Here is an 11,816-nt window from a genome sequence, read left to right as displayed (position 1 = left end):
CAAAATGGACACGGATCAGAAAACCATGCCAGAAGTTACTGTACCACTTGTTACATTAAAGAATGGACATGATCCAGGAGAGTGAACTGAGTGGGCAGGAGCCTCTGATGTGGATGTGATTGGGACTGAAGTTTATCTTTGGAAAACACCTGCAGCTCACTGTGGATTAGGACTCTTTGGAGGGGTGGAGCTCCTACCACCCCTGATGCAGACAGCTAACACATGGAGGCCAGCAGAAGGACCCAAGTCAGAGGAGTTTCTAAAATGAGATATTTGGGAGTGAGGGTTGGGACAGGTACCTTAGCAATCAGATAAGCTCCCATGTTCACAGTTCCCTGATTATTCCTGAAGGGCTGCTGATGCAAAAGATGCAGGTGTGGTCTCCATCTCACCCTCCTGGCTCCTGGCCCCTGCCCCCAGCACATGCTGCAGTTTACTGTCTCCTCTTTTTCTGTTCAAAACAGGTGGTTCTATCAGATTTGTATTCATTACAGGTTCAGTTACTGGTGAGTTTAAAGGAGCAGAGTCTATAGGAAAAAAAGTATAACAAGAATCAATTATCATTACACACTGTAGTCCAGTAAAATGTGTACCAATATTTTATAGCTTAAAAAGGAGCACTACATTTGCTCTCGTTGCATTTCTGAAAAGTCATATTAAAATAAGCAGCTCAAGAAATTAAAATTTATAATTTGCCCTTCAATTGGAAGATGTGGGTATTAGGGAAGGAGAACTACTCTGAGGGCTATTTAAAAACATATATTTATTAGGAAATCCAAGTTAGTGTTGTCTCCATCAGGTGGGTCACCTTGAGGGATTAGACATTCTAACAAAGCTGTCCTGGCTCTGTGCCCCTCCCCTCTTATATTCTCACCCAACAGTGACAGCTGCACTAGTGAGTGAGAAACAAAGTAATTTTTAAAAAGAGTCTAAAGTCAGTAGAGCCAAATCTGGTTTACAAAGTAAGAGATCCAGTGGGGCAATGCTATTTTTGTATGTCATCCTAGATAGGATTATAAAACAAGAAGATTGATTTCTTGTGTGGCTTACAAGTGGATATTAAGGCGATTACAAAGGAGAAATTCCAAAAATGCTTAAACAATGACAAGATGGTAAGGAAAAGAGTATTACTACTTCCACGGTAGCTGATGTAAAGGAAACCTGTGTGTTTTTTTAAAAATTATTTAATTAATTTATTTTTGGCTGCGTTAGGTCTTCATTGCTGCATGCGGGCTTGCTCTAGTTGTGGTGAGTGGGAGCTACTCTTTGTTGCGGTGCGCGGGCTTCTCATTGCGGTGGCTTCTCCTGTTGAGGAGCACGGGCTCTAGGCGCGCGGGCTTCAGTAGTTGTGGAATGTGGGCTCTAGAGCGCAGGCTCAGTAGTTGTGGCCCATAGGCTTAGTTGTTCCGCGGCATGTTGGATCTTCCCAGACCAGGGCTCGAACCCATGTGCCCAGTATTGGCAGGTGGATTCTTAACCACTGTGCCACTAGGGAAACCCGACACCTGTGTTTTTAAAAATTGTGTGGTTAAACATTTCAGGTGGAAGTTGAAGTGCTTGTATATTAAATACCACTGCTTGCTGCTTTTACTGGCATCAGGTTAAGGGGCACATTAAAAGTGAAAGTGTGGTGGTTACAAAGCAAAAGGAGCTGAGGTGAATGTAGTTTAGGATGGTAAATATCGCTTTAATTAGAAACATGAGAGAGGATTCACTGAAGACTAGAAGATAGCAGGACAAGTGTGATGTGGGAAAAAACCCAAACATTTTGGTGTTGAAAGGCTGTGTTCAAAGTACTTCAGTCCATAATCCATCTTTTAAGACGGGCTGGTTAATTTAATTCATGGCCTCACTCCAGGACTCACATTCTTTGGAAATGACTTTCACTAAATTTCAATAAATTGTGAGTCCCAATGATATTTTACAAAAATGGACGTGTTCATCCATATCTTTAGGTCATTTAGTCAGAATGTTCGAGAGAAGACTGATGAAGAATATGGGATCACGTTCACATTCCATATTCTTAAATTAGTTATCCTCATTCCTGATGCTGCCGCACTGCCTGGTCTCCATATGCCACGGCCTAAGAACAGGAGGAGAGAGCAGTGCCTATGAAAGGGAGATCCCAATACCAACACTCAGGGCACCAATCTGGTATCTGCCACCAACCTCAGCTGGTCTCGAGGATGTCACCTCCTCACTGACAGCCTGGGAGCTGGTGCTCTTCCCCAGAATGACTTATGAGGAGTGATGGACGGTGAAACATCCTGTAAAGGTAAAGTGCTAGGCTGCCATTTGATGATTAAAATCGACTCTAATGGTTGAATATCATTTTTCTGATCCGTTTGCTAAATTTCTGGCATTCCTCTTTGCCTAGAAAGGAAATTCTGACTTCACACTATGTAGAAAAGAGTCAAAAACAAAAATGAAGGCTGGGTCTTGATGGATGAGCAGCTGGTGGGGAGAAAGGAGAGTTCAGGGAGATGGAAAACTTATGTAACTTCTAAAAGATCAATTTGTTATGCTTGAAATAAAAAATTTTGCAATCCATTATAAATTACAATTTATTAAAATTGTGCTTTTTTTTTTTTTTCTGTACGCGGGCCTCTCACTGTTGTGGCCTCTCCCGTTGTGGAGCACAGGCTCCAGACGCGCAGGCTCAGCGGCCATGGCTCACGGGCCCAGCCGCTTCGCGGCATGTGGGATCTTCCTGGACCAGGGCACGAACCCGTGTCCCCTGCATCGGCAGGTGGACTCCCAACCACTGTGCCACCAGGGAAGCCCAAAATTGTGCTGTTTTAGAGGTAAAGTACCATCTTAAAATGTCAAGATAATGGTTAGCTGGTCCTCTCATTTGATGGGCAAGATGTTCTGTGTAGCTAGTTACATGGGACAAATTCTAGGTCTTTCATTCAGCAAGAAAGTCAGAACTGTCCTACGTGAGTGTCTAAATTGGAAGGAAGTGGCTGCACAGATGATTTCTCCTTCATTCCCCTTGAGGCTGCATTTCCTTGAAGGCCCTGGTGATAGGTTTGGGCCAAATTTATAAAAATGTAAAACTCTTCCTAATTTAATGGGTTAAGATTCTGTGTAGTACCAGAAAAAAAAGGATGTATTCCAAATTTTAAAAAATTAGTATATGTTTAAATGGTTACTGTACATTATGAACATTATGTTGTACTCATCAACAGATCTGAAAATGCTTCTATCAAATTATAGGCATGGCCTTTTGTGATACTCTGAAAGTATCATAAAAATTCTATATCCTAATAAGCATTTAAAGATAAGTACCAAAAGGGGCAAGAATTGGAATTTAATATTTAAGACACAGCCTGGTAGATACATTTGAAGAACTGGTTGGCCTAATGGGCCACAGAATATCCTTGGTTCTGGCCCCCTTCTTTGTGGGAGGGTCCCCCTGCGGGTGCAGCTTGCAGTGTATTTTGGGCCTGGTTACTATGAAAGGTACAAAGAGAGGGCCAATGATCAGGGTTGTCCATCCCTGTGGGGTCACTAGAACCAGGCAGGACACCCTGGTCTAAGGCTGCCCATACAACCAAAGCATACTTCTGGTCCTCAGGCCCTTAACTGTGATGAGCTGGCAAATCTGGAGAATTTCATTTACAGAAAATTCCATCAGTTGCTCCAGTGGTTTTATCACAGTACTGTGTTTGAAGAGAAAATCTTTAAATACAAAAGGAAGGAGCCATCCAAATGAACAGCAACTGTGGAAAGGCTGCAGTAACTTTATCAGAAGAGTCTGTTATCTTACACAGACTTTTTGAATCAGAGACAGAAATTCCTATATTAATTTGTCCAATACTAATTTTGTAAACAAAAATAATTAAGCCAGCAAATGTACTTACTTTGGGGTCAGAGAAAGAGGGCAGTATGAAGGGATAAGAAGAAGATACCAAGTACTGAAAGTATTAAGGTAAACTGGTATGCAGCTACCAGAGAATTCAATTCTGAAATAAAACTTTGTCTTGTATCCAAACAGGAAGGGCAGAGCATGCTAAGACTAGCACAAAGGCAGACCAAGGACCCTCTCAAAGAGGCAGCGTACTCTTTCCCTTGCTGCTCTGAGATAAACTGCCTAATAGCAGCTTTCAAGTTCTAGTGGGAGAAACAAAAATAAAGCTGGGCAATCGCACATTACCATACAAATGGTTATTTTCTTACCATATACTTACAAAATATGTAGAAGTACAGCATAACTTTTATATGCAGCAGGCTAACACTTGCTAGCTGCACTAAAGTATCATAGTAATTACCAGCATGAAATAAAATAAAATAAGCATATCACCTAAAATGTTGAACCAACATTTTCAGGGGCTATTTTCTCTACAAAGAAAAATGGAAAGCCATTTTAAGAAAACGTTAAAATAAAATAAGCTAATGGCTTTAGGGTTTTAAAACAAAAAACCTCCCCGCAAAATTAGAAAAAAAAAAAAAAGAAGACAAAAATCAGAATATGACCAGACTGCATAACTCCCTAACAGGAGGAAAAAACTGAATATTGAAATATGATATAAAATACAAATGTATGACATTCAAAACACAATGGGAGGAAGTAGTAAACAAGTTGTACCAGGACATGGCATGATTTATTTTCAACTAGTAAACAGATAAACAAAACTAAGAGTAAGAAAATAAAAGACAGATAATGTAGCAAAAGGGTATTTCTCTCTAACATGATTGGCCATGATTCTCTAAAATGTATGGTCAACAGAGATAAAATTGAAGAAAAGTTTGTATGGAGTTATTTCAAAGGATGATCTACATTTTAATTTTCTTTTGATCAAGGTTTACCACTCTCTATTCATGTTTTAGGTTTTATTTTTAAAGAGTAGATTTGTGCAAATAATATTCCCTGGGGATTGAAAATAGGGGAAATAAAACCCAGTCAAAAGTAGAAACAAAACTTGGTGTCAGGGGAAGGAGATAAAAATTACATTCACTTTTCCAAATGAGTCTGAACCATAAAGAATGGGCTTTACCTTACTTTTTTTGGTCAGATATTTGAAATCAATAAACTGTTATTCATATACATTGCTTGTGTTAAAGAAAAGATAATCAATAGTGAAAGCTGTTCTTATACAAACAATAACAAAAAACCAGAATAGAACCCCAGAATTCTGTTTGGAGGGATGTTTGTCACTAATGCCAAAAGCCTCATCTATCAAATGTTTCTCTCCTTTGACAACTTTGAAATGACTGTGACTTAGAGAACGTAAGACTGAATTAGAATGTGAAGCGTGGACCTGAATAGGAAGGAAGGATAAGACAAGAGTGGTATTTACAAAAGAGAGGCAGATACATGTGCACAGCACCAGACTTTTCAAGTAAGCAAGTTCAGCGCCAAACTAACTGAACTAAAATTTTACATTTTTAAACTTTCCCCATTATTTCCCAGAGTAGAAAGCTGTGAAATGTTTTAGCTTGGTGCTATTCACTAGTGGGATGAACTCAAAAGTGTTTTTTCTACAGCTGAACTGGTTCTTAGTCTCAGGACTTTAAGGTATCTCCAGTCCAAAGTGTCCTGAACTCTGCCGGCTTCTACACATCTAATTTAGGACCTTTCATTTTTTCCTTCTTTGAAATTGGCTAGAGAATTCCTTCATTATGACAATGTGTGCAAACACACACATGAACACACTGAAAATCTATAAATAATTCTAACGGCCAAAGGATACTTTTTTATCAGAATTACCCAAAGAAAGTGATATTAGAAATAATGCGACTACAAATATTTTTTAAGATTCTATTTAATACCCATGGTACTTAAACATTCAGTTTACTGTCTATTTCTGGATATTGCTGGATTTTAGATTCCATAAACCAGATTCTGAAGGCTTATTGAAAAAGCCAGGTTCCTCAATATGGGAAATTCTATCTGGCTGTACTTTTAGAGAGTTATTATTTTTCTACTTTTGAAAAAATATTTTGAATATTTATATATAATATATATATATATATAATATTAACAGAATACTCCAATAGGTCATATTCCAGATAAACATACTACAATTTGCATCATATCCAATATTTTAGATATTAAAATAAAGGTAGAATTTGGGATAAACTGTCTGACATATTTCCTAACATAAGTGTTCATGTAGAATATTAAAATTTAAATTGATATTTGGCTCTATAAGCTATTTTCCCTGTGTATTGTATGTATCTATTAGCAATAGAGACAATTTTGGAATCATGGTATATTGAACCTGATTTTACAGAAGCAGATTTGGAACCTCTCTGGCTGTCCTTCCACAAGGCTCAGTGAGTCAGTCTGGGCAATGCACACCCTTGCCATGACTCACCCACTGCAGTCAGGCACAGGAGTACTAATATGCGATCCTAGGACAACACTGACACTAGCGCTGACATTTCTGAATCATTCTTCCAAGTAGTAAAAAAAGTATAGATATACATATAGAGATCTGCAGCTGTACTAATTACTTCAAATAGCAGCAGACAAGGAAAATAAGCACTTAATTACCTTGCTTCATAAGATTAAGTTCATTTTGTTTGCTATATTAAGTTTAAAAATTAAAAAAATATCAACTTATTATAAACAAGTTAAAATATGTATAATACAACTTCACGGTCAAAACATTTGAGTAGTCTATGAAAACAGGAGATACTTTGTTCTTACATTTGTTTAAGTTCCATACATGATTTTTCAATCTGTCTCTTCCAAAAGAATCCATAAAACAGTTGTCTTATTCTATGGGAACCAATTTTGTTTATGGATTTTTTCATCACAAAAATACTTAACTACTTGTACGGGAGAAGAAAAAACAAAGAAATGGGAAACAAAGTAGCTCTCTCCCACTTGTTAGTATTTTCTTCAGACACTCTGTACATAAACTATCTGAACTTCCTGAACCATTTACAAATGCATTTTCAAAAACTGAAGAAAAAAGGTTAGAGTCTAAAAGTGTTATTTTATACACTGACTACACAATACGTATTGAAAAAATACACACACATATCTTAAAGATAAGGTTCTCCAAAGGTTTTTCGACATTCCATCACTCCTGTACTTGGTGGTCTATCACAGTTGTGAGTACTCTTGACTTGACTAGGTGTGAGACGATCATATGCCACCTTGTATTCTTTATCAAATGCATCTGCAAAAATTCATAAAGAAATAAAGGCATAAAGAAATTTATATTTGATATTATCAGCAATCAAGTTTTTGTAATACTACAGAACCACAAAATTAGAAGCCAAGGAGGAATCTCTAGGTCATTTCTGCCAACACAGAATTTCAGAGCTGGAATGGGGACCTTAGAGTCCGTAGCATTTAGAGCTAGGTTACACAGACCACTGAAATGTGAAGTACTAAGATGTCAACTGTTTAAAATTCTTCTTTCCCAAATTAAAAAATTTTGGTAAAATACATATAAAATTTACCATCATAACCATTTTTAAGTGCACAGTTCTGTGGTATACATACAGTTCTGTGGTATACATTCACAGTTCTGAATGTATACATACATTCATAATGTTGTGCAATCATCACCACCGTCCATCTCCATAACTCTTTTCACCTTGTGAAACTGAAACTCTATACCCATTAAATAATAATACTCCTCTCCCCTCCCCCCAGCTCCTGTCAACTCTAATTCTACTTCTGTCTCTATGATTTTGGCTTCTTTAAGTACTTCTTAAGTGGAATCATACAGTATGTGTCTTTTTGTGACTGGCATATTTCACTTAATATAATGTCTTCAAGGTTCATTCATGTTGTAGCATATGTCAGAATTTCTTTTCTTTTTTAAGGCTGAACAATAGTTCACTGTATGTATATATCCCATTTTGCTTATACACTCATCCTTCAATGGACACTTGGGTTGCTTCCACATTTCAGCTATTATGAATAAGACTGCTATAAACATGAGTATACTAATATCTCTTTGAGACCCTGCTTTCAATTCTTCAGGGTATACCCAGAAGTGAAATTGTTGGATAATGTGGAAATTCTATATTTAATTTTTTAAGGGAAATGCCATATTGTTTTCGACAGCAGCTATACCATTTTATATTACTACTAACAATGCGCAAGGGTTCCAATTTTTTCATATCCTTATTTTCCAGAAAATAACCAATACATTATTTTCCGGGTTTTTGATAGTAGCCATTCTATCTAATGGTATGAGATGGTATCCCATTGTAGTTTTTTTTTTTTTTTTGCGGTACGCGGGCCTCTCACTGTTGTGGCCTCTCCCGTTGCAGAGCACAGGCTCTGGACGCACAGGCTCAGCGGCCATGGCTCATGGGCCGAGCCGCTCCATGGCATGTGGGATCTTCCCGGACCGGGGCACGAACCTGTGTCCCCTGCATCGGCAGGTGGACTCTCAACCACTGCGCCACCAGGGAAGCCCTGATACCACCTTTTGATGCACAGAAATCTTTAATTTTCATGATGCCCCATTTGCCTATTTTTTCTTTTGTTGCCTGTACCTTGGGTGTCATATCCAAGAAATCACTGACAAATCCATGTCATGAAGCTTTTGTCCTATGTTTTCTTCTAATAGTTTTATAGTTTTAGGACTCACATTTAGGTATTCAACCCATTTTGAGTTAATTTTTGTATAAGGGTCCAACTTCATTCTTTTGTTAAGTGGATATCCCATTTTCCCAGAACAATTTATTGAAAAGACTGTCTTTACCCCACAGAATGGTCTTGGCATTCTTGTCAAAAATCATTTTTACCATAAATGTGAAGGTTTATTTCTGGGCTGTCTATTCTATTCCACTGGTCTATATGTCTGTCTTTATGCCAGTACTACACTGTTTTGATTACTGTAGCTTTGCTGTAAGTTTTGAAATCAGTTAGTGTGAGTCCTCCAGATTTGTTCTTTTTGAGATTGTTTTGGCTACTTGGGGTCCCCTTGAGATTCCATAAATTTTAGGATGGGTTTTTCTGTTTCTATAAAAAACATCATTGGGGTTTTGACAGCAATTGCACTGAACTGTAGATTGAGTAGTACTGATATCTTAAGCATATTAGTCTTCTAATTTATGAACGTGGGGTATGTTTCCATTCATTCACATGATCTTTAATTTCTTTGAGCAATGTTTGTAATTTACATTGTACAAGTCTTTCACCTCCTTGGTTAAACAAGCTCCTAAGTATTTTATTCTTTTTGATGCTACGGTAAATGGAATTGCTTTCTTAATTTCATTTTGGATTATTCATTGCTAGTTACAGAAATTCAGCTGATTTTTGTATCTTGATCTTATATCCTACAACCTTGCCGAATTAATTTATTAACTCTAATATTTTGGGATTTTTGTTCTGTTTTGATTTGGTGTGGAATCTCTAGGGTTTTCTATACATAAGATCATGTTGTTTATAAATAAAGATAGTTTAACTTCTTCCTTTCCAATCTGGATGCCTTTTATTTCTTTTTCTTGCCTAGCAGCTCCAGCTAGAACTTCCAGTACAATGTTGAATAGAAGTGGTGGAAGAAGGCATCCTCTTCTTGTTCTGGATCTTAAAGGGAAGACTTCCTGTTTTGCACCATTGAGTATGGTTTTAACTGTGGGTTTTTCACAAATGCCCTTTATCAGGTTGAGGATGTTCCCTTCTATTCCTAGTTTGTTGAATTTTGTCAAATGCTTTTTCTGTGTCTATTGAGACATCATGTGGTTTTTTTTTTTTTTCGGTATGCGGGCCTCTCACTGTTGTGGCATCTCCCGCTGCGGAGCACAGGCCATGGCTCACGGGCCCAGCCGCTCTGCAGCATGTGGGATCTTCCTGGACCGGGGCATGAACCCGTGTCCCCTGCATCGGCAGGCAGACTCTCAACCACTGCGCCACCAGGGAAGCCCCATCATGTGGTTTTGTCTTTCATTCTGTTAATATGGTGTATTACATTGATGGAGTTTTTTATGTTGAACCAACATTGCATCCCTGGGATAAATCGCACCTTTTCATGGCAAATAATCCTTTCTCTATGTTGCTGGATTTGGTTTACTAGTATTTTGTTGAGGATTTCTGCATCTATATTAATAAGGGATATTGCTCTTTCATTTTCTTTTCTTGTGATGTCTTTGTCTGGGCTTGGTCAGCATAATAATATTGGCCTAACGCATAGAATGAGCTAGGTAGCACTCCTTTTTCTTCTACTTTTTTTGTCAGAGTTCGTGAAGGGTTAGTGTCTTAGTTTGGGCTGCTGTAACAGAATACCATAGACTGCGTGGCTTAAATGATGAACATTTATTTCTCTCAGTCTGGAGGCTGGGAAGTCCAAGATCAAGGTGCCAGCAGATGTGGTGACTGGTAAGAGCACTCTTCCTGGTTTGCAGATAGCTGTCTTCTCCTTGTATCCTCACGTGGCTGAGAAAGAGAGGGACAGCTCTCTTCTTTTTCTTTTCTTTTTGTTTTTTTTTTGGCTGTACCATGCAGCTTGCGGGATCTTAGTTCCATGACCAGGAATTGAACCTGGGCCACAGCAGTGAAAGTGCTAAGTCCTAACCACTGGACCGCCAGGGAATTCCCTCCTCTTTTTCTTATAAGGATACTAATACCATCTTAGGGGCTCCAACCTCATGATGTAATTACTTTCCAAAGGCTCTACTTCCAAATACTATCATATTAGGGCTTCAATGTATATGAATTTGGGGGTAGGGGACACAAACATTGCAGTTCATAACAAATGGTATTATCCTTCTTTAAACATCTGGTAGAATTCACCATCTGGTCCTGGGCTTTTCTTTGTGGGACGATTTTTGATTACTAACTCAATCTCTTTACTTGTTATAGGTCTATTAAGATTTTCTATTCTTGAATCAGTTTTATAGTTTATGTCTTTCTAGGAATTTGCCTGTCTCTTCTAGGTTATCTAATTTGTTGGCATATAATTATTTATAATAATTATTTTTATTTCTGTAAGGTCAGTAGGAATATCCCACCTATTTATTTATTTAATTTTTGGCTGTGTTGGGTCTTCATGACTGCATGCAGGCTTTCTCTAGCTGCGGTGAGCGGGGGCTACTCTTCGTTGCAGTGCACGGGCCTCTCACCGCGGTGGCTTCTCATTGCGGAGCACGGGCTCTAGGTGCACAGGCTTCAGTAGTTGTGGCATGTGGGCTCAGTAGTTGTGGTTCGTGGGCCCTAGAGTGCAGGCTCAGTAGTTGTGGTGCACGGACTTAGCTGCTCTGCGGCATGTGGGATCTTCCTGGACCATCGAACCCGTGTACCCTGCATTGGCAGGTGGATTCTGAACCACTGTGTCACCAGGGAAGTCCCGGAATATCACCCCTTTTATCCTAATTTCAGTAATTTGAGTCTTCTCTCTTTTTCTCTTAGTCTAGCTTAAAGGTCTGTCAATTTTGTTGATCTTTTCAAAAACAAACTTTTGATTTCAATGAGTTTCTCGATTTTTAAAAATATTTTCCCTGTTTCTCTATTTTATTTATTTCTGCACTACTATTTATTTCCTTCCTCCTGCTTGCTTTGAGTTTAGTTTGCTCTTCTTTTTCTAGTTTCTTAAGGTAGAAACTGCTTTCACTGAATCTCAAAGTTTTGGTATGTTGTGTTTTTAATTTTCATTTACCTCAAAGTATTGTCTAATTTCTATTATGATTTTTTTGACCAATTTGCTATTTAGGAGTGTGCTGTTTAATTTCTATATACTTGTGAATTTTTAATTTTCCTTCTATTATTGATTTCTCTTTTCATTGTACTGTGGTTAGAGAACATACTTTGTATGATTTCAAACCTTTTAAATTTACTGAGAGACTTGTTTTATGGCCTAACATTTGGTTCATCCTGGACAGTATTCCATGTGCAGTGGAGA

The 11,816-nt window shown here is 38.1% G+C and overlaps 1 protein-coding gene across 8 annotated transcripts in view; it reads right to left on the bottom strand.

Annotated features, from left to right (window-relative positions):
- DENND4A (DENN domain containing 4A) overlaps window positions 1–11,816 on the bottom strand; it is a 156,981-nt gene that overhangs the window by 31,987 nt on the left and 113,178 nt on the right. For 5 of the 8 annotated variants that reach the window (XM_024735207.1, XM_024735210.1, XM_024735211.1 and 2 more), the window contains one exon: window positions 4,589–7,136. In XM_024735207.1, coding sequence (XP_024590975.1) covers window positions 7,000–7,136 — 137 coding nt within the window. In that variant the 3' untranslated portion in view covers window positions 4,589–6,999. Of the gene's footprint in view, window positions 1–217; window positions 528–4,588; window positions 7,137–11,816 lie in introns of those variants that run through there. The other 3 variants (XR_003001837.1, XM_024735209.1, XM_024735212.1) reach the window with 3 other exon arrangements.

This window comes from Neophocaena asiaeorientalis, unplaced genomic scaffold, assembly GCF_003031525.2.
Source record: "Neophocaena asiaeorientalis asiaeorientalis breed wild unplaced genomic scaffold, Neophocaena_asiaeorientalis_V1.1 scaffold264, whole genome shotgun sequence".
Classification (NCBI taxonomy): Eukaryota; Metazoa; Chordata; class Mammalia; order Artiodactyla; family Phocoenidae; genus Neophocaena; species Neophocaena asiaeorientalis.
Note: the sequence above shows the minus strand (reverse complement) of the source record. Positions and strands in the feature narration are given on the sequence as shown.